General features: G+C 55.6%; 1 protein-coding gene across 3 annotated transcripts in view; it reads right to left on the bottom strand.

Annotated features, from left to right (window-relative positions):
* Positions 1-335: 335 nt before the first annotated feature.
* Mpped1 (metallophosphoesterase domain containing 1) overlaps positions 336-26,850 on the bottom strand; it is a 72,333-nt gene continuing 45,818 nt past the window's right edge. For all 3 annotated transcript variants that reach the window (XM_005379441.2, XM_005379442.2, XM_005379440.2), the window contains exons 4-7: positions 22,655-22,880; positions 6,892-7,007; positions 4,432-4,545; positions 336-2,396 (exon numbers count right to left, since the gene is read on the bottom strand). In XM_005379441.2, the coding sequence (XP_005379498.1) occupies positions 2,278-2,396; positions 4,432-4,545; positions 6,892-7,007; positions 22,655-22,880 (575 nt within the window). In that variant the 3' untranslated portion in view covers positions 336-2,277. The remainder of the gene's footprint in view (positions 2,397-4,431; positions 4,546-6,891; positions 7,008-22,654; positions 22,881-26,850) is intronic.

The following is a 26,850-nucleotide window of genomic DNA, read 5'->3' as shown; positions in this document are numbered from 1 at the left end:
ACCAGGCAGTCAAGTTCTCTGAACACAATAGGACACACTCCCGCCTGCGCCACCACCCGTTACCCCTCCACACGTGGACAGTTGCTGCAGGTGCGGGGGTGACATCCCAGACACATGTTTGAGCCTCCAGCCGTGCCCAGGACCCAGGACTCCTCCACGCCCCCCCACCCCACCCTACATGCGAGGACACCCGGAGGAAGACGCGCCATGTGGACTTCACTTTCTTTTTACAAAGACTTTATTGTCTGACATGCTTGACAAAAAAAAAAAAAAAAAAAAAAAAATTACAGCCACAATCAAGTTATGCCAAAATGATTGAGGAGCACACCGTCATCTTTCATACCTCAAGGACTTTTAATGAATTTTCTCTTAAAGTAACAGCTGCCTTCATAACTTTTCTTTTCCACATAAAAATACACCATATTCTGAAGATACCTTAGGAAAAACATTTTATTCTTTAAAGTTTCTAGTTCTTGGTCCGCATAGAAATTGAGCAGAGTCAACACTAACAGAGTCCTGTGTTTTCTCTACCCATTCCTCAGAGTACATCCTAATCGCCTTAGAGACCTTGTAAATGTCCCCAGCTAACCCAAGTGATTTCAGCCACAGGGGACCCTGCCCAAGGCAGTGCTTCTGCCAGGCTCCCAGGAATGCATGACCCAGCTCTCTCTCAAGCCGGGAGGAAATCCCAGTCTCCAGGATGCTAGGATGCTGGGCTCAGAGTTCAGGATTTCCTGGAGTTCAAGGAACCAGAGCTTCTTTTGAACAGGACCCTCCAAAATTAAAATAAAAAGAGCCCTGGATCCATGTCCTGCTTCACGGGGGAGAGAACCCTAGGTAGTGGCAAAACAAGGGCTCTTCAGAAGCCAGAGTCCAAGGTTCAAATCCTGCACCCGCCCCTTTTGTGCTGCGTGCCTTCTGTTAAGTTACCATGCCTCTCTGGCCTCCACTGCCTCATCTCTAAAATGGGGACAACAGTTCCAACCTTGCAGGACTGTCTGAGGATGAAAGTTGATGATAAAGGACATGTGGAAGGCTGCTTCCTAGGGCAGGGAACAAAGCCCTCCTCCCTAGCCAGGTAAAGGGGGCGCAAAAACATCAGTAATCAGAACAGATAGAAGGCCATTGTAACATAATGTTAAAATCAAAATGAATGGAAAAATAATTCACGACAAGCAAAATATCAACATTTTAAATAAAGATAGGCTCTGCCCCTGCCCCAGCCTGCCCCTCACCTGGCCCTGCTGGTTCCTTCCGGCCCCAGCCCAGCCCCTGGAAAGGAAGCCAGCCAGGGTGCAGCTGCAGGAGCTCAGGGCCCACCTGCCACGGCTGCTGCAAGGGGGTTACACAAGGAAGAGAACCCTGCTGCGGAACAGGAGTGGGAGACGCAGGAGGAGGCATTTGGAGGGGGTGTGCACGCGAACATGGGTGCAGAGGAGGGACACGCGGTGCCGCAGCCCCGGCCTGCAAGCCCCCGGTTGCTGTGTTTTGCAGAGCAGCACAGCCCCGGTGGGACCAAGCGCTGTCCTACCATGACGTGGAACCCTCCAACGGGCTCCGCGCACTAGGACAGCTCTTCCTGTGGAACCAACCTCTCCCCCAACCCAGACTCTGAGCAAACGCCTGGGATGCTCAGGCCACTGTCACACCCGCAAGTATGCCCACAGGAAGATAAAGGGGAACAGCGAGGCCAACCTCTGTGGGGCCTACCAGGTGCGGCCCGAATTCCTGAGATGTCCCCAGCACTCCCTCAGAGGGCTCGGCCACAACCGCGTCAACCTCCTCCAGGCCCGGCAGGAGAGGAAGGGCTGCCCGGCCCAGGCCACAGAACTCCAGCCATCCTCGACCCTCGAGCCACAGCCACACACCCCGGGGCAGAGGAACATTGTGTGCAACGATCTCCAGAGCTCATCCAAGAGCGGCAGCTTCCTGAAACAGGAGGGGGTCCCGCTGAGCAGGGTGACCATTCAGGCGATTCCCAAGCGAGACGGGCCATGAGCCCTTGAGTGAGGTCCTCATGGAGGTACAGGCAACAATAATAATGAGTGCACGCCCTGCTGGGGCCACGCAAGGTCCCACTGGCAAGGGATGGAGGCTGAAAGTCAAGGGGGATTGATTTCCTTCATTCCAAGGCCTTGACCCATCGCAGAGCTGGTCTCCAGGGCCGGGCAGGGTGTCTAGGTTGTTCTGTGTGGGAGGGAGTGTGGCGGGGGTCCGTGCTCTCGGCCAGGCGATGCAGCTGATGCAGGCGGGCAGGGCCGGGGCCGCGGGGGACAGTCAGGAGTTCCGGGGCGTGGGCAAGTCGATGACTATGGGCGGGTTCACGGGCTGGTAGTTCACAGTGCACACGGATGCATTCACGTAGGTGGTCGTCCCGTCTGCCATGACACCGTAGCCTGGAAAGTAAACAGACTCCGGTCAGGCCCTGGCTGAGCAGCACGGGCTCGTGGTGGCTGCGGCAGCCAGAGCACACTGGGCCACAGTGGGCCCTCCAGGCCGGAGCAAGCTCCTGCAGCTCTCAGGCTCAGCCTCTGCCTCTGTGCCGTGGAGCTGGTAACGACCACGTTCCCAAGCCTGCTGAGGAACAAAGGAGGTCATCATCCAGAAAGAGTCCTCGGCCCAGTGCCCGGCACACGGGGAGCACCTCGCAAGTTGTCATTATGGACACCATCCTCGTTACCATCCTCACCACCATCCCCAAAACAATCCCCGTCACCGTCATCACTGCCATCGTTACTATTACCGTTATCATCGCCATCTCCATCGTCACCGTGAGCATCACCTTCCTCACCCCATCCTCGCCACCATCATCACCACTGTCACTACTGACATTATCACCCGCCATCTCCATCACCACCATCACCATGACCGTCATCTTCCTCACCACCATCCTCACCACCGTCACTCTTAGCATCATTATTACCATGACCATGACTATCATTACCATAAGCATAAGTACCATGACCATCATCATCATTACCATTACCATGACCAACATTATCATACCATCACCATCATGACCATGACTATGACCATTACCATGACCATGATTATCATTACCACGACCATGATTACCATGACCATCACTGTCATTACCATGACTATCACCACCGCCATCACTACCATCACCACCATTATCATCATCTCATCACCATAATCACCATCATTGTCACTGTCACGTCCTTCTCTTCCCCCGTCACACCTTCTTCCCACCACCTCTACTTCTCAAGTCCTCGTCCTTCAGCTCAGATCACTTCCAAGCTGGAAGGAACACTTCCTCTGATATTTGGAGCCCATGATGCCTATATAGTTGTGCAGGGTGTGGTTTGGGTCACAGAGAGCCTTAGAGCTGATGACCCTCCACAAACATAGAGGGGCCAAAGGAAATGATAGCCAGCATCAGCGTGACTATCCCACTGCAAAGACCTGGTCCTTGAGCTCTTGGATTCAGCCTTTGATTGCCTGTCCGTGCCCAAGGTTGGCCTGCTCTCCTCTGCCTCCTGAGAACTCCCTGCAGAGAGACCCTCAGGCTGGTCTGAGGTCTGTCTGCTTCTACGCTGGGAAATGATGCGGTATGTGTGGACCAGGCACATGCAGAGACCCAGCAGCCCTGGTCCAACTTCAGACAGATGCAACGGGCCCAGAAATAGCTCCGGGAGAAGCTGCAGCAGTCCTCATACCCCCGCAGCAGTCCTCATACCCCCGCAGCCCACGGCAGGGCCGGGACCGGGAGGCCGTGCACCGGCAGGATAAGTGCTCAAAAGAAGCAAAAGAAAGAGCTTGTGACAAACTGGTGATATAGGCTCTGGGGAGGTCTAACAGCAAAAGCCAGCGTGCAGCAACAAGCAGGCTGTGGCCAGTCAGGACCAGAGCAGAAGCCACCCTCACCCTCACGGCCACCCTGCCCGGGCCGCAGTGTGACAGGGATGATCCCCCGCCACTCCCGCAATGTGGCTCCAGCCCCCAGGACGGAAGGCCTCTCAGGCAGGCAGGCTGGCCCTGCACACTTACGAAGCACCTACTGTATGCCAGGCCTGGGGATGTAAGGGACAAGTCCGGGCCACCAGCCTGAAGGAAGTCACCATGTGCTCACTCCGTGTCACAATCTAATTATTAACTCCTCTGCAAACCCCCAGCCTTCTCCCAAAGACTTCCTAGGCTGGAGGCAAGGCAGAGTTGCAGGGCTCAAGGGAAAAGCACCCCCAAATCTCACAGGATTTTGTGTCCACCCTCGTGTTATGGGACAGGCCGGAAGCAGCTCACTGAGTGTGTGTGTGTGACAACCACAAGGCACACAGCAGAAGCAGGCTCTGCGCCTTCTGGCTGAAAAACTCAGGGGAGAAGGGGGTGACTGGAGCTGACGGGAGGCAGTCACCCCAACTAGGAGTCCCCGGCATGTGAAGTCCCCTCTGCTCCCCTCCTGCTACTGACCTTCATGGATGTGGCCAAAGACATGCAGCCGCGGCTGGACGCGCCTCTGCACCGTGTTGAGCAGCTCCACGCAGCCCACCCGCTGCATCTTCTTGGGGACCCAGTCCAGGAAGCCTGCACCGGAAGGCAGCGAGGGGGTGAGGTTGGGTGGGAGGGCAGGAGCCCAGCGCAGCACCTGGGACGAGGCACTCGACACCCGCCGGTGCCCCCACACCACTGCTGTGCAGGGGGCTCCAGGGCAGCAGCCACCCATTGCAGAGATGACCAAACTGAGGCCCAAGGACACCACAGTGGCCGGCTGCAGTGTCACCTACGCAGCCTGGGACCGAGACTCCCGTCCCCAAGCACCGTGGGACCGTGACAGCGGACGCCTGGTCCCCACGGCGCAGCACGCTCGGCTCACGTGGCCACGCTGTCGCTCGGCTGCCGCCTCCCTCCCAGAGCCGCCCAGATGGCGGCTGCTTATTATCCTCACATGGCTACACAAACGAAGAACAATTGATTACTCCAAGCGGACAATTAGGCTCCGTGGCCCCCGCTGTTTGGGTGGGCGAAACAGGTTTCTACAACTGCGGGAAGGGGCAGCGGGAGCTCTGACTCAAAGACTCAGGCTGCTGGAGCCAGAGGTTAAGGATGAGCGAGAGACACAGACAGACAGGGGAAGGAGAGAGGCAGAGGGACAGGGAAGTGTAGGGGAGGGACAGAAGGCAGAGAAGAGACACAGGAAGCAGGCAAGAATAGGCTTGGTGCAGACATGGATTTCAATCCTAGGCTCTGGTGCCTACTGGCTGTGTGACCTTGGACAAGTGAATTAACCTCTCTGTGCCTCAACTGCATCCAGCAATTAGATTTGCTGAACAGACACTGAGATACACATACATAAGGCTAGGCCGGCCTCATTCCTGGTGTGTACGCAGGGGTAGAGGATGGGGCTCCAGCTCCTCAGCATTCCTGGCATTCACAGCACCCGGGTGAAGCTCTCAGTGGAATGCCTGGCACTCACAGGCATCCCCGGAACAGGCTCATGGGGTCTGTGCGGTGGGTGGAGGGGTGGACAGATGAATAGACAGATGGATGGGTGGGGTGGATGGGTGGGCTGATGCATGCGTGGGCGGGGAGATGGAAGGAAGCGTGAGTGGATGGTGGTGGATGTGTAGGTAGGTGGATGGGAGCGTGATGCACGGGTGGGTGCATGAGTGGGTGGATGGATGGATGAGTGCATGAATGGCTGGGAGGATGGACGGGTAGCAGGAGGGAGGGATGGGTGCATGGAAGAGGGGTGGATGGATGCATAGAAGGAGGGAGAGAAGGAGGGAAGGCTGGGGATGGATGGGTGCATGGGTGAGGGGTGGAAGGACAGTGGATGGGTAGACAAGGGTGTGTGTGGATGGATGGATGGATGGTTGGGGGATGGATGGATGGATGGATGGTTGGGGGATGGATGGGTGCATGGGTGAGGGATGGAAGGATAATGGATGGATAGATAAGGGGGTGTGTGGATGGATGGATGGATGGATGGATAGGGGATGGATAGATGGATGGTTGAGGGGATGGATGGAAGGATGGATGGACAGGGGATAGGTGGATGGATGGATAGATGGATGGTCGGTTGGTTGGGGGATGGATGGATGGATGCAGGATAATAGATGGATGGATGGTTGGGGGATGGATGGGGGATGGATGGGTGCATGGGGGAGGGGTGGAAGGACAATGGATGGATGGACTGGGGGGTGTGGACAGGGAGATGAGTGGACAAATGGGGAGGTAAGTGAATGGGTGGGTGGATGGGTAGAAATGAGGGGGGCAAGAAGGAAGAAGAAACAAGGAAGGAGAGTAAGAGGGAGAGAGGAAAGAAATATATAGAAGGAAGGAAAAAAGAAAGAAGGGAGGGAAGGAAGACATTGGGTGGGCAGTAGCAGACAGGAGGAAGGACCTAGGAGACAGAGTAGAGGCAGAATGAAGGGAAGATGGGTAGATGGGCAGGGTGTGGGGTCCCAGGTGGGAGCAGCGGGTGAGTGATGACCTCAGCTTGGGTGGTGGCCACAGACAGGAGAGGGGGACATCAGGAGGTGGAGTCTGCAGCTGAGGGGATGCTGGTGGTACAACTCCAGGTGAGGAGCAGGAGCTGGGTTTCAGGCGGGGCAAGGGCTGCCCGACGGAGCCCACAGCCAGGCCCTGGAGGTTCGGTGCCCAGGACTGGGGTCAGGGAGGCGAGGGCCTGAGCCAGTGCACGGCATGTGGAGGGGCAGGTGACCTGAGCTCGCCCTGCACAGGGGAGAGGCCCAGGAGGTGGCAAGTCATCCCCAGGACAGCAGGCACTCAGGAGCAAGGGGACAGCAGGGCCACTCGTCCCCAGCAGGCCAACCAGCCAGGTGACCTCCGTTCACCGCTCCAGCCAGACCCTGGCCCAGAAGGCCCACCCGGTCGGGGCAGTGGAGCCCAAGGGGCAGCAGGTCTTACCCAGTGGCGGTCCGTGGGTGATCAGGACATCCACACCCTCAGGGATGAGGTTCCATTTCTCCAGCAGGGCCTGGCCTCGCGGCAGGTTGAAGCCCCAGCCATAAAACCAGGGCTGCCTAGGGAGGAAGAGCGTGTGCTTTAGTGAGGGCCACGAAGCGTGGGTGGGTACAGGAAGCGGGCAGGCCACAAGCAGAAGCCACCTGGACCAGCTCAGCACCGGAAACAACCGAGGTAGAGCTGGGGACACGCCAGGGCTCCTAGTGGACACCATCCAGCTGGGGGTGGTGGCGGAGCCTGGACCGAGGGAGGACAAACTCCAGGGGAGGACGCCCACTCTGTCCCACAGAGCCCCCAGCCAGGCAGCCCAGATAGGCCGCAGCCACTCCAGCATCCCAGACCCAGCCTCGTCGACCCAGTCACTCCCCTGTGTTAGCTCCCCAGGAAGTGGAAGACCTAGATTCCTCCTGTTGGTGGGAATCTGAAAAGAAAACATTGTCATCTCTGTGTATAAATCAGTTGGGAGCTATCAAAAGTACCAAGCTGTCCCAGGGGGAGACAGCTGGATGCCCACCATACCTTGGCACTTCTCAGTTATATGGGCCAGTCTAAAGCCACGAGATGGGCTGGGGCAGGGCTCCTCAGTGGTAGAGCACTTGCCCAGCATGTGTGAGGCCCTGGATTCAAGCATGAGAGAGACAGAGAGACAGAGAGAGAGACAGAGAGAGGGGAGGAGGAAGGACGGAGGGAGGAAGGGAAAGAGGAAGGAAGGGAGGGAGGGGGAGTGAAGGGAAGGGAGGGAGGGGAAAGGAAGGGGAGGGGAAGGAATGGAGGGAAGAAAGGGAGGGAAGAGAAAGAAGGAAGGGAAGGAAGGGAAGGATAAGAGGATGGAAGGGAGGGAGGGAGGGAAGGAGGGAAAGATGGAAGGAAAGAAGGAAGGAAGGAAGGAAGGAAGGAAGGAAGGAAGGAAGGAAGGAAGGAAGGAAGGAAGGAAGGAAGGAAGAAAGAGAAAGAAAAAGAAAGAGGATGAAAGAGAGAAAGAAAGAGGAAGGAAGGAAGGAGGGCAGAAAAGGGAGTGAAACAAGCCACTTGAATATGGTTTTGAGTCCCCTGCAGCAAAAGCATTCTGGTGGGGGCGTGAGAAGCACCCGCAGGGTTAGATGATTATGACCCTACACATACAGAGCCTTTTAGGGTTACAGAGGCTTCATCATCACCATCACCACCTCCATGACCTCCCTCACCATCAACATTGTCGCCACAATCAATTCCACCACCACATGACATCATCACCATCACCAATACAATCACCCTATCACCACCACCATCACCACCATCACTATCATTAACACCACCACCACCACCGGCACTGCTACAGTCTAAATATTCATGTCTCTCCAAGATTCATACATTGAGACCCAAACCAACAAGGTGACAATAGAAGGAGGCGGGGCCCTGGGCGGTGGATGGTGGCTGGTGAGGAAAGAACTCTCGTGGATGAGATCAGTGCCCCCGCGGAACAGGCCAGCGAAAGACCCCTCAGCCATTCCCATGGAAGGCAGTGAGCAGATACCCTCTACCAACCAAGACACTGAATGCCAGCGCCTGAATCCAGGACTTCCAGCCTCTGGATCAGTGAGAACTAAGTGTCTGTCATTTAGAAGCTGCTCTATCTAAGGTATTTTCTTACAGTAGCCAAAACATCATCCTCCTCACCACCACCACCACCATCCCCATTGCTACCATTACCACCACTATTGTGGGTCCAATTGTACACTGTTAAAAAAGCTACTCGGCTAAACTCTGGTGCTGTGAACATGACCTTATCAGAAACAGGGCCCTTTCAGAGGCAATGAGGGTGAAAGTGAGTCGTGCTGGGTTATAGTGGGCCCTAAATCCAATGGCCAGTGTCCTTCTAAGAGCCACATGGAAAGAGTGACAAGGGCTGGAGGGGTACAGCATGTGACAGTGCAGGGAGGGACACAGAGACCAGAGTAAAGCTTCTAAAGCCAAGGAATGCCAAGGATTCCAGGCAGTCCCCAGAAGCCAAGAGAGGCCTGCAGAGATTCTCCTTCAGACTTCTGGCCTGTAGAACTGTGGCAGAACACATTTCCATTGGTGGTGATGGTTGTTACGCAGCCTTGCACACTAAGACAATCACCATCACCAGAACTGCCACTGCCGCCCCAGGACCTCCACTCCCGCAGTAAGGCAGGCCAGACCGGTCTTTGTTTTGTGGATGAGGAAACTGAGGACCATGGCGTAGAAAATGAAAACCATCTCCAGCATGTCCCAAACAGCTCCTTTTGCTCCAGGCCCTGTCCTACTACATGACGGGGGTGAGCTCACCCCACTGTGACAAGCACCCAATGAATTAGGGGCTCAAGTTTTTCAGATGAGGAGCTTGAGGCTCTCCGAGATGAGATGGTGCTGGGGTTTGACCACATTATGACTGCTCACCTCCCTGCACACACTGTGTGAATTGAGAGTGTGGCCAGGCTTTGTCCTTGTGCTCCCTCATGTGCCCAGAGCTGCCACCTGGGTCCCCTGTCCCACTCTATGGAGCAATTGATGACGATCTCAGCTGTTAACCCAAATGGCTCTTTCACCCAATGCACCTGTGTGGAACCCCCAGGATTCCATGGAACACCATTCGAGAACCATGACGTCAGCCCACCCTGGCAGGTCCTGGAGGAGAAGACGGCAGCTCAGAGAGGGAAACGCAGGCACCCAGGGTGACACAAAGGATCGGCAGAGGCGTCGTTTTCAAACCCAGAGTGGATGCTCTTTAACCCCAGCATCGAGCCCGTAGTCCATCTGGGACCAAGGCTTTTCCGACGAGGCCTCACGGCCACTGCTCGGGTCACAAGTCCTTCTGCTGTCTGGGGCACCGGCCCAGGGAGGGGCAGACAAACGTGGAATGAGGGGTGAGGACGGCCTGGTGCGAGGCCACATTTCCCAGGTTTCAATGCGGAGACGGACCCCACCGTCCACAGACCCCGGGTCCCAGGAGAATCGCCTCAAGGCGGGCAGAGCACGCCGGCCACCCAAGCGCTCGGTCACCACCGTCACCATCCCCGCGGCCCCCACGGACCCCTCCGTCACCAGTGGCTGAACTTGAGTGTAAAGCTTTGGCCCAGGACAGGGTTTGCAAACTGCATTTTGATGGGAACACTATTTTTTTTTTAAAGGAAAAAGTGGGAAGAAAACATCAAAGTACAGGAGGGCAGGACATGGAACATGGAACCTTCTCTGCTCAGTGTATTTCTGCTTAGACACACGCTCAGCCCGGGCATCCGGCTCACAAGGGGAGGAGTCCTTCCCTGCCGTGGTCCTACCGTGCCCACAGCCCCATCTAAGGGACCCGGCTCCTCACAGCCAGCTCCGCCAGGGTCCCCACAAGCTGGGTCCATCCCAACACATGCCACACAGCCCAGAGCCACTCGGGGTCCTCCCGGGAGCCCCGGCCCTGCCAGCCAGCGGGAAAAGAGCAGTGTGTTTCTGGCACTGGCTTCCAAACACAGGCTCCGTTTTTCAAAATTCTAATCAAATATTTACCCGACAGGACGAGGCCTCGCCAGTGTGGAGAGAAGGCGGCTGTCAGCGCTCATGAGACGCCTCCGCATGGGGTGGTTTTGGGGGAGACTCAGAAACATGTCAGAGGCCCCATGCACCCCCAACAGCCGACCCCAGGGAGCCCCTGAATGTCCCGGCTTCACGTCACCCAGCACTAAGGAGCCGTGCTCTGGGGCGACGCTGTCCTGCCTGCTCCTCAGAAACAGGATCTGGAGTCCTGGGAAGCTGGACTCTACCCGCTGCTGGGATGCCCAGAGAAGTCGTCTTACTTGCCAGAATTGCACAGCAGTCCAGGGCAGGGCAGGTGGAGAAACAGGTCTCCACGGGGCGGCTGATCCAGACCGTTCCCGCCGTCCCACCCTCCTGTCTTCCCTCCCCATACCCGCCGCGTCCACCCCGCCCATCTGCGGGCCCGGGAGAACATCCAAAGGCCCAGGCGTGCTGGTCACATCGTCTGCAGGCCCTGCCGGGAGTGGGGGCCGCTGACAGCAGCGCCTTAGGTCCCGGAGGGCTAGGGTCCTCCTTGGCCCCCACCTGATGGGTAGAGAGGGCTCCAAAGCTGGCATCAGGTGGCCTGCTCCTGCGCCTCCCAGCCTCAGTTTCCCCCATCAAACGCGATGGAGGCCAGTGTCTGAGACCTCACTGCTCAGGGCAGGGAGGGCCTGGCTTGCTGGTCGCTGTACCGCACTGCCGGACACAGGGGAGGTGGGGACAGCCAGGGAGCCTGAGGCTGGGCCCCTCTCTGACCACGACGTGAGCGCCGAGCCCCTCGCTGCAGGGGCAGCTCGGCCTCCTTTAGCGTCAGAGTGGCAGGAAGAGGCAACCCCTGCAGCAGAGCTTCCAGAAGGCAACTCTGAGCCGGCCCCAGGGGGCAGCTTTCCAGAGGGTGGGCTGGAGCGGGGCTGACCTGCGGACAGGGGTCTCTCCAAGGCCACCTCATTTCCCCCCCCCCCCCGCAGGGCCTGGATGACCTCTGTGTAGCACGGCACCCAGGACACAGCTGTGAGTCCACGCGAGGCGAGGAGACAAGGTGACATCGGGGCTGTGTCCTCTCAGCTGCTGCAGGACGATGAAATGTCGCCTCCATGTCCCGCGAGGCCTGGCATCTGGATCAGTCGCTGGGACAGGACACAGGGGCTCCCAGGGGTCTGGCAGCCACGCGGCCACCACCCATGGTCTGAGAACTGTGAACCTCTGGGCCTCCAGGCTGGGTGCCCAAGAGCCCAGGACCAGATTCCACCCCAGGCCAGGCCCCGCCCCTCCATCCATCCTCCCTCCCTCCACGCACCAGCCGCCGGACACCTCGTGGCCCCAAGGAGGCTGAATCAGAATTCCCTCTGAGCGGCGGGAGGCGGCTTTATGTCCTGAATTTCTGTCTTTTCTGTTCTAAAGTAACCATTGGAATAATTTTCTTACAGAATGATAGTTGCCATGACAACCAGAGCAAATTTTCCTTTTCTGAAACAGATGTCTCATTTAGTTGAAAATTAGAATGTGAACAAACCCATGGGAAAAATTAATTCAAACTTTAACAGAGCGCTGAATACAATGTAATCTCTCAGAGGTTAACCCCTTATCAGCTTCTCTGTGTGCGGATGGTAACCTTCTGATCCAGCCTAATTAAGCCCGCTTAGCCAATATAAATGACCTCCTCACCACCCATCATTAAGCGGTTTCCCCCAAGCGCGGATTCCAGGTTCTCTCACGGCAGGTGGGGAGTAGGGATTCTCATTGACAGCCAATGGCAAAAGCAGGACCTGCTTGCTGGAGGTTTCTGTCTCCCCAGGATGGTGCGTGGCCCCCCGTTGAAGGAGCCTGGGCCCAGTCACCCCTGCCTGGCCCCCGCTACCTGCAGGCCTGGGGTCTAGAGCCATGGTGGGGTCGCCTGGGGCTGATACCAGGGGCACACTGGGGCCAGGGTGCGAGACCCTAGATGGGACCCACGCATGGGACACCTAGGGGACTCAGAGGGGACCCCACACAAACACAGCTCAGAAGACCTCGCCAAGAGTACCAAGCTCCACCCTCACCCCCATCCCTGCCTCACTGTCCCCACTGGACAGGGCTGGGACCCAGAGTGCTGGTTCCAGGGCCGGTGCTCGTCCCTTCCATCCGAGAGGATGAAAATCCAACCGGGAGACGGTTTCGCCCGCCTCAGCGGAGCCCCGTGGGCAGCCGTGGCCATGCAGCGTGGCTCAGGGAACCCACGAGGCAGCACGGAGAAGCCAACAGAGCACACAGGAGGCGAGAAGGACTTGGACGGGGCTCAGGCTCTTGCATGCGGTGCTCGTGCCAGTGGCAGATACAGGGAGGACCCTGGGAGGGCAACACAGGCGCCCGTCTTCAATGGAGACTTCCGACCTGCCCTACCAACCCCGCCTTTCAGACAACCCTGCTCGGACTCCCTGCTAAGTTTACCACAGGCCTCCACAGTCACTTCCTGTCTCCTGCGCACAGCCAGGCCTGTCCTCATCTGCAGCGCCCTCCTTGGCCTCTCCTGGTCCATGACCCACTGTTCATTAAGGCCTGGCCCAAAGGCCACCTCTTCCTGTAGTGTCCCCTGATCATCTCTCTCGCCTAAGCACAGGCAGCTGCTCCCCACCCCCAGTGCCCTTGACAAGCCCAGGTTGGATCTGCCTATGGGTCCCTCATGTCCAAGAGATGAGGCTGGGCCTGTGTGGGTTTCAGGAAAGGTTTGCTCCAGGTACAAATGAATGAATGATGAAATGAACAAGCAGGTGCTCTACCGACCAGGTGGGTGGGAAGAACTACATGCTACCCGTCTCCTCTTTGCACCTCCTGGTGGGAGCCTCAGCCCAGAAACTGGTGGTCAGGTCCAAGACTAAGCAACCAAATGAGTGAGGAGTCTTCCCGCCAGCTGGGTGTCCTCTGTGCCCATTTCACCTATGAGTTCCCCGAGGCAAACCCAGGCCCAGGATGTCACACCCTCTGCAGCATCCCCACCCCCGGAAGCCTTCCTTGCCACCCCAGGGAGACCATCCCCCAGGCGGGGAAGCTCTGTGGAGGAGGAAGGAACGAACGGCCTCTTACAGCGCTGGCTGCATCGCCCCCTCTGGACAACCCCTGCTGTCTGCATCCTACGGGGGGAGCGGGGACACAGTGACAGCGCTGGCCACGTGGCTGGCACGGCACCCCCAAGCTCTCAGAAGAGCCCGCCCGGCACCGCCCCCCACGCTAGCCCGCCCACCTGCTGTCCCTCGCCCGCTTGCTCGGCCTGCCCGGCCCCTCACACGCAAAGAAGCCAGGCTTCCCTGGGCCACTCCCCGGTGAGCAGACACCCGTCACTGCCCCACGTCCCTCCTCGGAGGCCCCGGTGTCCAGTGAGGCTGCACACCATTCCGCAGCACAGGAAACTGGCCAGGGCCAGGCCCAGGTCCCCAAGGGACTGCACACCTGCACCAGCAACCCCTCTCCCGGGGACGCCCATTGTCACCTGCCTGGCTCTGGGGAGAGGTCAGCCTTGTGCCCCCCCCCCGTATCCTTGGCTGAGGGGCTGAGGGAGGTGGTGGCCGGGGTGCCACGGGGCCCAAGGTGCCGAGAGGGCCAGGGCCACGTGAAGCTGCAGTGTCCAGTGTTGGGGACACCGTCAGTCACGTCCCGCCCCTCGCAAGGCACACGGCCACAGCGGCGTGTCGGTGGGACCTGGGTACTTAGTGGCTCCCACGTGTGCAGCCATTCGTCCTTTGTTTGGCAGGGGCTATGCAGTGGGACGAAAGCGGACAGTTCACTTCCAACATGAATCTCCTGGGGAGTGGCGTGTGTGCACAGGGACATGGCGTGCAGGGGCAGGGTCTGGGCGGTGCGAGGGGCTGGGGGCAGAGAACCTGGGGGAAGATGTGTGTGTGTGTGTGTGTGTGTGTGTGTGTGTGAATTTGTGCATGTGTGTGCAGATATGAGTGAGAATGCATGTGTGAACATGCGTGTCTATCGTGTGTGGATGTGGTGTGAATGTTGTGTGTACCCATGTGTGAGTACAAGTGTGTGTGAACGTGTGTGAGAACACGTGTGCCCGTGGGTAGGTGTAAATACTGCGTGAGTGTACACACGTGTATGAGCATCGATTGTGCCTGTATACATGCGTGTGAAGGGGTGTGTCTGTGTGAGTGAACTGTGCGTATGTGTGTATGTGCATGTGGGAGTGTGAGTGCACGTGGATGAATGTACATGTGCACTCCGCGCATGCACGTGCACAAGTGGCGGCACAGCAAGGGCCCAGCGCTGAGCGTCTGCGTTGCTGCCTGAGTCTGTGGCCCATGCAGCAGTGTGCGGGGTTCATCTGAGGACCCCGCGGGGTCGAAGGACAGAGCTGCGGAGCAGCGGTGGGGCCGCTCGCAGGGACGTTCCTGGGCCGCTGGGGGGCGCTAACCCTATGTCCCTGGCTCTCCCGTGGCTTCCCTGTCGGTCCCCGAGGGACAGGCTCTCCAGCAGGGAGCGCCCTGCAGGCTGCAGCGACGCCCGACCCATGGCCCCCTGTACCCTGCCTGTGCCCCCTCACCCCCTGCACAGACACAGGACAGGCTCTGGAGGCACGCCTCACGCAGCAGCAGGAACCCTGAGCCCCAGGCCCAGCCCTTCCCCGTTCCACCGTCCGAAAGGGACCACCCGGGGGCCGAGGTGAGCTGTCCACACCTGCAGCGACCAGGCACTGCCTCTTCCTAGGGCCGAGATCGTGGGCCAGTCCCTGACAGCCTGGGGCCTCTCTCGGCCTCTGTGGCACGGGATGGAAAGGACCCTGCCTTGCCTGTCACCCAGTAGATTAAATGGGGCAGCTGGGGCGGGCAGCTCCCTCGTATGGCAGCGAGGGCAGTCTCAGCATCACCCCCGAATGAACAGGGAGGCCACAGCCCCAACTAAGACACCTGGAGACACAAGACAACACGGCACAAACAGTGCCTCAGAGGAGCAGGGACTGCAGCCTCTGGGCTGGGGAAACGGGGCACCAGGTGATTGACACGCACCAAAACAGGCAGCCTCAGCCACTGAAGGGAGGGGAAAGGTAGCGTGGCGGGCCACCCTGAAGCCACACGGCCAGATGGGCAGAGCTGGCTCACTGTTGTCCTGTCAGCAAGCGACCCTTGACAACAGGGTCATGGGGGCTGTCACAGTGCTGGCAGGATCCCACCCAGCCAACTAGGAACCGACCAGCCTGCACCATGCCCAGGACCTCAGCCATATTCCAAGATGGCCACCAAAGAGGTGCAAGGCTCTGATCCCATCCTTCCTAAAACAGATCTATTTTATAACCTCCAATGACACCCTGTGGCACCTCCCTGGGCACAGTCCTTCATGGGCTGTCCCTCCATCCCCACTCCACCATGGCCTTGATCTCCCCGTGAGACCTTATGTAAGCAAGTCACTTTGCTCTGAGGAGCTCAGTCATCTCATCTACTAAATGGGCACAAGGGTTGAGGCCTCATTGATGTCTGGGAGACTTGAGCAGCTGAAGCACAGAGCCTCCAGGATAGTGGCAGTATGGCTCTTCCTACCATAGTCACATCGACAGACAGCGCTATGCCATATCAGGACACAGACTTACAGTTCCCCAGCTGCTCCATTCCTGTGATGGTTTATATCTGGATGTCCCCCCAAAGCATCATGGGTACATAGGTGAGTCTTTTGGGAGGTGACTGGATCACAGGGGTATAATACTCATCACTGGGTGGGTCCACTGATGAGTTTACAGCCAAGTGTGATATTGGAAGGTAAAGTCTGGTGGGAGGTGGGTCACTGGCAGTGTGGTCTGGAAGGGTCTATCTCCCTCCTCCTCCCTTGATCCCTCTCTGCTTCCTGCCTGCCCTGCTAGAGGACTGTTTCTATCTGCCACACACCCTGCCTTGGATCCACTTACCTATGGAATGAAACCTCTACAAACTTTGAGCCAAAATAAACCTCTCCTCCTTTAATTTATGGGTGTCAGGTATTGTGCCATAGCAGCAAGAAAGTAACCAAGACACCTGACCTCCCCGGATCCTAAGGACCAAGGGACTGTTGCTGTCATTTCACAAAGCCAGGATTCTGGCCAGGGTCACAGATGGCCTCAGGTTATGTCCTCAGGGTGGCCTTGCACAGCCCTGGCTTCCTTAAGGGGGCTGTCATGGAGGCCTCTAGCTCCTAGAGAGAGGGGAGGGACTCCTACCTGGCCTGTAGTCTGGGCCTGCTGCCTAAGCCCGGAATCCACATCAGAGCCCAGACACCAAGCAACGGGCCCGGCAGCCACTTCTCAAAGTTTAATGTCTCAGCAGGTTTAGATTTCTTCTTTCAAAATAACAGAAGTAATTAGACCAGATGGACCCGCTGCATGCCAATTCCACTCTCTCCCTCGCTCCTTTTTTTTTTTTTTTTTTAAATCAAGGCCGTTTTCAGTTAAATGAGAACAAAAATGCATCCAAAACCCATAAATGAATACGGTATGTATACGAGATTTTTTTTTAACACTTAGGGTTTTGTAACAGCTGAGTTCTTCCTCTTCTCCTGCAGTGGGTTCCAGCACCTTTCCCTAAGCTGCCATCCACAAAGGAAGGCTCGGTCTGAGGGTGCCCCAGAGACCAGGGAGAGAAATGGCTTCCCTGAGTCCTGCAGAGTCATAGCACCCCAGGAAGGTGCTAGCACAAACATAGGGTCCTTATGAGACTTTTGTCCCTGCCTTGTCCAAGCAAATGAGGGGATGAAACCCATGCAGGGGAGCAGACATGCCTGGATTCAGGGGAAGGAGGGTCTGGGCCTCAGCTGGGGTGCTGAGGAGGAGAGTGGTGTGGTGAGCCAGGAGGCAGCTTGATTAGGCCTTGTTTGTGTGTGCCATGGAGGAGAGAAAGACCCAAGGACAAGAAGTTGGTGGCAGGTCTGGGAGGAAGTGCAGAAGGGAGTCAACACAGGAAAAATAGGCCTGAGTCTCAACTGAGTTCCTGCAGCCTGACATTATCCACCCATTCATTTATTCTCTCAACAAACACTTATTACCATTAGCCAGATATTGCACTAGGCACCGGAGTTAGGTCCAGAGAGATTAGATGGGAAAAATGAAGATTCAGGTCCTCAGCCTTGTGGAGCCTCAAATGTTCTGCTAGGCAAATGAAGACTGAAAGAAATCCACTGTTAAAGTAATTAAGACAGTGCGGTCCTGCCACTGAGTAGACTAAAAGACTGGGAGAAGTCCAGACACCCATCCAAGTGTAGACAAAGATGGCAGTACACAGTGGCCACCTCCACGGAGCAGACAACAGCCTTTCTCAATAATATGATAGGCCAAGTGGTGTGGAAGCATCATAAATGAGATCCCTGCCTCACACCATCAACACTGTCGTTTCTGGTGAGAGCCCATCTCACATCATAAACCCTGTCCTTCCTACTGGGATCCCTACCTCACACCATCATTCCTCGTGGGATCCCTCCTCACACATCAACACTGTCAAACCTGATGGGATCCCTCACTCACATCATCAACACTGTCATTTCAGTGGGTCCAACACCTGAGCATAAAAGGCAAATTAATAATGTTCTGGAAAACAAAACAGAAACAAATCTTCATGACTTCAAGGGAAGGGAAGACTTCCTTAGTAGGGCACAAAAGGCACTTCCCATCAAGAAAAGCATTAAGACATTTATTACACCAAAGTTAAGAACATCTGCTTATCCAACAGCTCTGCTGAAATAGGGGAAAGGTAGCTCACACAGGAGGGAAAAAAAAATTGTGAACTTGCAGCTGACAAAGGGCTCCCACTGCATTCAGAAGCCACACAGAAACCGTGAACCAGTAAGAAAAGGACAGATAATTGAAACAGTTTTTTAAATGATCAAAAGACTACTTCACAAAAGAGGAAATCAGGTGGTCAGTAAACACATAAAAAGATTCTCAGCCTCCCTGGCCATCAGGGGAATGCAAATTGAAACCTACTGAGCCACCTGCACACGCCCACCAGGACAAAACATGAAAGCCCTACAGTAGCAAGTGTTGGCAAGGATGCAAGGTAAGATAGTACCAGTAAGGGGAATGGATTTGGACACACCACATCCATACCTGTGTGTGTGTGTGTGTGTGTGTGAGAGAGAGACATCTAGGAGCATACATTTCTGTGCACTTAGAGACATGTACAAGAGTGTGCACAGCAACGGTACCTTTAATAGCTCCAAGCCAGTGGTGGTTAGATTTGGGTAGAATGGATAAAGAAATTACCATACCAAACTCAATGAAATCCTACAAAGCAATGAAAAAAAAGAACCATCACAATATGAAAAAAATCTTTAAAAATAATATAAGTAATAAAATTAGACCCCATATTATATAATAAGCCATACTGTATTGTGTCCATTTTTATGAAGGTCAAGGAACAAGCAGATGAAGGGTGTATGTGGAAATCTTTGTGCCTTACACTCAAGTTTTCTATGAACTTGGAGCTTTTCTAAATCACAAAATCCCATTAAATTAAAAAAGAAAAGAAGAAAAGAGAGAAACAAGCAGAACTAAAAACTTCAGAAATAGGGATGCCAAATGAAAGACACATGCCCAGTTATATTTGAATTTCAGATATAGAATAAATAATTTTTGATGTAAGCATGTCCCAAAAATTGCATGGGATATACTCATACTTAAAAATGATTATCACCAGGCCCAGTGGTACATAGAGTAATCTCAAGAGGCTGAGGCAGGAGGGTTGCAAGTTAGAAACCAGCCTTAGCATCTTAGTGAGACTGTCTCCAAAAAATAAAATAAAAAAGGGCTGGGCTGCATCTCAGTGGTAGAGCACCCAAATCACACAGCCCATGAGAGGTGTAGGCAAGATATAGGCTCAGGCTTTTTGGTTCCAGACCCATAACTTCAAAAAAAAAAAAAAAAAGAAAAGAAAGAAAGAAAAAGAAAAAGAAAAGGGGGGATTGTAAACCACTGGGAAAAGAGATCTGATCCAGATTTGCTGGCCCAGTACTCAGAGCCTGCACCTCTCAACCTATCAGCCCCTGCCTTCTTCCCCGCTCCACTCAAACCTCTCGCTCCCACCCTTTCTTCATGTCCCCACACCTCCAGGCCTGAGCCCACAACAGCCCCTCCTAGAAGGCCTCCTCCTGGCTTTTTGCCTAACCAGATGTCAGGGCTGGGCTCTGAGGCCCTGGCAGCAGCCTCAGCCACCTCCTCTCCCCTGCTTGTCTGTAGTGTTAAGCTCACTATACCCCAGGTAACCCACAGGCCTTGTCTGGGACCTCACAGGCTGCAGGGGGCCCTTTGAGACCCTGGACTCTGTGACTACCAGGGAGATGGCAGCTGGCTCTGGGGCCTCAGGGAAGCCTCCAGCCCCCAAGTGTCACCCTGTGGTATCAACCAAGGCACCCCTTGAGTATGCCAGATGCACTGTGTGGGAGCCATCTTTCCTGGAGCCCCTCACCCACACAGGCCCGTGTACCCCCAAATTCCCACCTCTTCCTAGCCTGTAAGTGCCCTTTTGGTCCCCCTAGGCTCACATCAGCCTGCGTCCTCTGAGGAGCCCTCCTCCCTCACCCCACACCTTGAAGCATATGTGGTCTCTCCTTCCTGCGTGTGCTACCCACCTCCACCTGCCAGCACTGGACATCCTGCGGCCTTTGCCAGCTGGGACTCCAAGGGACAGCTGATGTGTCCACTTAGAGAACGGTGCTGTGGTTTCTATCTAGATGTCCCCCAAGAGCCTCATGCATTCATAGACAGGGCTTGTGGAAGGTGACTGGATTATAGGGGCTTGTGGCTGACTTGCTGTAAAGGGGCCAGATCTGGTTGGAAGAGGTGGCCACTGGGGGCATGGCCTGGAAGGGTGCATCTCCCTCCGCAGCTCCTCCCTTCTCTGTCCGCTTCCTGGCCGTCACAAAGGAGCACCTTCTCTCCACCATGTCCCTAGCCATGCTGCGTCTCCTTGGGGCCAGCCAACCATGGACTGAACCCTGCGCCAACATAACCTCTCCCCGTTTAAGTTGCTGGTGTTGTGTCTCAGCAACGAGGCAGTGACTGTGACAAATGGGGATGATAAATCAGTCCTCATAGGGCTGCATGTGGATTAGAGAAAATGATCGGGAACCTTTAGACCAGGGTTTAGCTTACTGTGACTGCCCAGAAAGTTTGCTGCCACCACTATCACCACCATCACCACAGCCACTGTGTTAATCATCACTATCCCTGTGGTCACCACCATCATCACCACCACCATCATCACCACCCTCATTATCACCACTGCCACATCCTCCTCATCACCACCACCATCATCATCACCACTGTCATCATCACCACCATCATCACCACCACCCTCATTATCACCACTGCCACATCTTCACAACACCACCACGATCTCCATCACCACCTCCATCACCACCATCATCTGCATCACCACCTCCATCACCACCATCATCTCCATCACCACCTTCATCATCATCACCACTTCCATCACCACCCTCATTATCACCACTACCGCATCTTCATCATCACCATCACCATCACCATCTCCATCACCACCACCATCATCATCATCATCTCCATCACCACCACCACCATCATCACCACTGCCATCATCATCACCATCATTATCACCACTACCACATCCTCATCATCACCATCTCTATCTCCATCACCACTGCCTCACCATCATCTCTGTTACCATCACCACCACCATCATCTTCACCAACATCATCATCACTGCTACCACATCCTCCTCATCACCATCACCATCTCCATCACCACCACCACCACCACCATCATCACCATCTCCATCACCACCAGCACCATCATTATCACTGCCATCATCACCACCATCATCATCACCACTGCCATCATCACCATCATTAGCACCACCACTACCACATCTTCATCATCACCATCACCACCACCACCATCATCATCACCACTGCCATCATCACCACCATCATTATCACCACTGCCACATCCTCATCATCACCATGTCTGTCTCCATCACCACCACCTCACCATCATCACCATCATCTGTGTTACCATCACCACCGCCATCATCTTCACCAACATCATCATCACCACTACCACATCCTCATCATCACCATCACCACTGCCGTCATCATCACCATCATCTCTATCACCATCATCACCACCATCATCATCATCACCATTGCCATTGCCACATCCTCATCACCACCACCACTGCCATCATCATCACCACCATCATCATCACCACCATCACTATCACCACTACCACATCTTCATCATCACCATCATCACCACCATAATCACCATCATCCTTGTCATTACCATCATCACCATCTCTACCATGGTTGTCACCACCATTACCATCATCATCATCACCGTCATCACCATCATCACCATCATCATCATGCCATCACCACAACTGCCATCATCAGTATCATCACAGTCATCACCATCCATTCATCACCATCACCGTCACCTTCACCACCATAACCATCATCACCACCACCATCACTATCATCATCCCTTTGCCTTTGTCATCATTATCACCATCACCATTATCACCAGAGCTCCCATGGACAAACTGGCTACCACCCAGCCACATGGGCTCAAGCAGAGACCTGATCACTCTGCATCACAAAGGCTCAGTATGAGTCTGGTTTTTCTAAACATCTGCCACACCTACACTGTCAGCCAGGCTTCTGGCATCCATGATAATTCCAACTGCCTTTTCTCAATCAGGCTGACTGATCCCCTGCTCCATGTATCTTTTTGTGTAGGGTTAGAACACAGGCAATAGAGAAGGACTCATGCACTATAGGATAATGGCTAAAAGTGGGAGTTCTAGAGCCAACCTGCTTGGGTTTAAGCCCAGCTCTGCTCCTTCCTGGCTGTGTGACCTTCAGCAAGGTCTTTACCCTCTTTGTGCCTGCTTCAGTTTCCTCATCTATGAAATGGAGATAACAGCACTTCCCTGTATGTGAGACAATATATAGCACAGAGGGTACGGCTCATGTTCTCTTTCCCTGGTTACATATGGGGAAACTGAGACCCAGAGGGTGACAGTGAGTTACCTAGAGTCACAGGGGATGAAGGGGATGAGCTTCAGTCCTGATTTTCATGATCCAGAGCTCCTATCCCCACCACCCCTACCTCCCTGGGTACTCAGCTCAGCTCTGTGCCCCAGCCCCACACGGGGAGGACCCCCGCAACTGTCTGCCCCTCTCGCCTTCTCTGGCCATCAGGAGGGCCACCCACCACACTCACCATGGGGAGCCGTAGATCCGGAAGCCCCGCACGGTGACCTCCGAGTCCTGCAAGTAGATGCAGTTGGTCAGCAACGACTGCACGTTCTCATAGTTCTCGGGCTTCAGCTTCGACACAGACGGGAAGTAGTAGAAGTCCTGCTTGATGAGGTCGGCCATGAACTCCTGGTCGAAGGTCAGCTCGTGGTTGCCAGCGATCACAATCTTGTACTCATAGGGCAGGCTGCCTGTGGGGTGGACATGAACAACACAGCAGCCATGATTGGCCCTGCCAGAAGGCACAGAGCTGCGGAGTGAAGGTGGGCAGGGATGTCTTGCTTCCAAGGAGGCAGTAACCAATTGCTGTCCCCAGGACCCTGCCTGAAAAATCTCAGTGCCCATGGTCTACATGGAATCAATACTCAGGGTTTCCACTGGAGCTTCCATCTTTCACTCTGCTGTGTGCACATCCTGTGGCTCCCGCAGGCTCACACAGTCCCTCCCTCTGGGGGGATGCAGACAAGATACTGTGAGCAGGAGGGTGCACAGCCTCCGGATGATGTGTCGAGGGCTGGGTGCTCACAAGCCCGAGGCTACTCCAGCCCCAGCTTCAGGAACCACCACCCGCCTGCACCCTGCGGCATCCCAGAGCCAGCACAACCCCGGCTGGGACCCTTGACTCCCCAGCCTCTGTGCCTAGCTCCCGTGGGCTCGGCGAGAGCTGGGATGGTCCCAAGGCCCCAGTGTGGATCAAAGTGAACTCGGAGTCCTTCTCTCAGCCCCTCCCAGGTAGAGAAAGTCCCAGCAGGGGTCAGGGAAGGGCACGTAAGGGGGTGGAGTCCATTCAGCCAAAGGATACAACATCTGAGTTTTGAAAGAGCAGCGCCAGAGATGCTAAACGTGACAGATCCATGTGCTTCAGCAAGAAAGGCACTTCCGTCCTGAGGTCCTCAGCAGCTGATAAAAGGCTGCTGAGACCCATGCTGGGGGCCTCCTGCAGCATACAAATATGACTGTGCCAGGCACTGAGCTGGGTTCTCTTACCCTCCCCATTATGCAGACGTGGAAACCAAGGTAGGCAGAAGGGGAAGAGCCGTTGTTAACCACCTGAGCTACCAGGAAGCCGCACCTCGCAGTGTATCTACTCTCTTCCCACATGGCTCTGAGCACCACAAAGTCATACGGAGGCCGGCATCCCTGGATTACAGCCAGCTGACCTGAGTTCAAATTCTGACTCCGTCTCTCTCAACCAGGAAGTGACTTCGCTTCTCGGAACCCAGCTCCCCTGCTGACCAGGGTGGGTGTTTCCGGGGCTGAGGACCTTATGTGTGCCTCAGGCCCCACTGTGCACCTTCCCTGCAATGCCCTCCCCTCCTCCCCCTCCTCCTGGGCGATACACGTGTCACAGTGCCTTGGTCTGTCTCCCTGGGACCCCGCAGTATCCAGAGCCGAAGAGCCTTCCCCGTGCTCCACTGTGCCATGGAAATCTGTTTCTTTGGCGGTGTGCACAGCCCCTCAGGAGCTGAATTCCAGAAACAACTCTGCTCCGTGGTCAAGGATTGTCAGACCTGTCGGAAACCAATGGAACCAGATTGGGAGGGCATAGGATAGGACTTAGTCACTACAGGGGTCCCAGGCAGAAGCCCATTCCCCAGCCCTGGGGAACCCCAAGAAGGGCAGGGTGCTGCTCTGGACGTGAGACCCAGTGCAATTCCATGCACCGGAACCATGGCCACCATTACATTCTAATTGCAATGGGACCGAAGAGGCCAGAAGCCAGGGACATACTTCATACCTGCCCAGCTGGCCCCTGTACTACCAGCTAGCCACACGCCCCACAGCCATGGCAAAAGGTGCTGGATGACCACTGATTCCCAGCTGACCACTGATTCTCAGCTGGCCACTGACGGTGGGACAGGCTGATGGGTAGAGTAGAAAACCACAGTCTTCCCTCTCTGGCTCAGACACCCCAGGCTGCTGTGCAGTGATTCAGCTCCAGGAGGCCACAAGGCTGTAGCAGGCCATGGACTCCTGGCTGTAGTCACCTGGGTCCCTGAGCCAACTCACCACTAACTTGCTGGACAACTTAGCCCCCCATGACTCAGTTTCCTCGCCTGTAAAATGGGAATGGCAACATCTGCCTTACATGCTGGCCCTGGGATTACAGAAGACACTGAAAGGAAATGTACAAAACTTTTCAGAAAAAAAGTCAGCTTTCCATAATTTGCAAACTAGCAGCCTGCCGGCCAGACCCACCCACAAACATATTTTGTTTGGCACAATGGTTTTCTAAAAAATTGAATTTGTTGCCAGCACTAAAAATTTGAGAGATTCCCAGGAAAACTTCGATCTTTCTGTTTAAAATTTATCACTGGGCTGTGCAGGACCAGTCAGGAAGTGAGGGGCCTGTGCCCCTCTTAGGCAGCATGATAAAGACATCCAGTTCACCACAGTCCCCACCTGCCCCAACCGCCTCGCCCTGGGTCACTTTACGTGCTGTAAAGCTCCGCCCACTGGCAGACGCATCGGCTTCTGGCCCTTGCTGCAGTCCCTGGAGACCTGGAGGGGACAGAATGGGCCTTGGTCTGGGTGGGGGTCTCCAATCAGGAGAGCCCCAGAACTCAGGAAAGCTTGCTTCACCCAGCTCTGTCCCCAGCAGGTCCCAGCACAAGTCTGGTGAAGGAAGACACCAGCAGCACCACAGAGAAGCCCTCTGCAGTGAGGCTCGGGCAGCCAGAGGGGAGAGAAGAGGCCTGCGAGGTCCCTGCAGCTAGGGGAGGGTGTGGGGGACACAGCAGGAGCAGCCGCTGCTCCCTGGAGCCCATAGTGGGGAGGCCACTTCCAAGGAGGGTCCTCTTATGTCTACTCTGAAGCCAAGGACAATGACCCAGCCAGGTCCCACTGGTGGGGGGCTCAGTGGACACTGGCCCAGCTCCTCCCACACTTCTGGGTCAGCATGTCAGACACCTCCAAGGTCACCAGACCCCAGAGGCATCCCAGGACCCCTGTCAGGTCGCTCCTCACACCCAGGGCTGCAGGAAGGCAGCTGAGCTCCGCAGGGGGAGGGGATGGCCCTGCTGCCCACCTCAGACCCTGATTCCCCTGCGTCTTCCCATCACCACGCCCATCAGCCCACACCCTGGGCCGCTCGAGCTGGGGTCCAGAGCCTGCACTAATGTATTTATGTCAGGGCTCTGACTGGGGGTGTTACTTAATCAAATTAGCAAAATACTCCAACTGCACAGTTCTGTTTATTCCTGCAGCTCCCATCTCCTGGGGGTTGGGGTGTGCAGAAAGCTGTCAGCTCTCTCATTCTTCCCACCTCGCTGAGGAGGAAGAGCGAGGCATCTTCCCTCCCAGGGAAGGGTGGGTGAGTGGCAGGGACCGGCTCCTGTATGCAAAGCCCCATGGCAGGGCAGCAGCCGCAACTTCCTGGGACAACAGCCTCATGTATGTCAGGCTCCTCCAACAAAGGGAGTCCCACACGGCCGTCCATCAGCTGTGGCAGCAGCTGTGTCCACCTGCAAACACAAGGACCACCCAGCCCTGTATTCCTGAGCTGAAGGGCAAACCACAAGCATATCTGTCTGGACATCCATGTGAACTTGCAGCTCGCCAGCTGCATGTGACCTCCGCAGACACTTAAGTATCACGAGCCACACTCACACCTGGGGAAGGTTCACTGGAGATTACACAAATGAGTAACAAAGTGACCGACAATCACCAAGGGCCATGGACATTTGATAGACCCTGTGACAGCATCCTGAGGTGAACTTTGCACTGTCATGCTCCATTGTCTCTAAGTGGATGGGTACATGGGCAGAGGGGTGGGTGGGTAGGTGGATGGATGCATGGATGCATGGATGGATGCATGGATGCATGGGTGGATGGATGGGTGGGTGGATGGACGGATGGATGGGTGGACGGATGGGTGGATGTATGATGGGTGGATGGATGGTTGGATGGATGGGTGGATGGACGGATGGATGGGTGGACGGATGGGTGGATGGATGATGGGTGGATGGATGGTTGGATGGATGGGTGGATGGACGGATGGGTGGATGGACTGATGGGTGGATGGACAGATGGGTGGATGGACGGGTGGGTAGATGGATGGATGGGTGGATGGATGGGTGGATGGATGGGTGGGTGGACAGATGGGTGGGTGGACGGATGAGTGGGTGGACAGATGGGTGGGTGGATGGATGGGTGGATGGA

Source organism: Chinchilla lanigera, unplaced genomic scaffold (assembly GCF_000276665.1).
Source record: "Chinchilla lanigera isolate Chin_1 unplaced genomic scaffold, ChiLan1.0 scaffold00012, whole genome shotgun sequence".
NCBI classification, from domain to species: Eukaryota; Metazoa; Chordata; class Mammalia; order Rodentia; family Chinchillidae; genus Chinchilla; species Chinchilla lanigera.
This window is presented reverse-complemented; position numbering and strand designations above follow the sequence as displayed.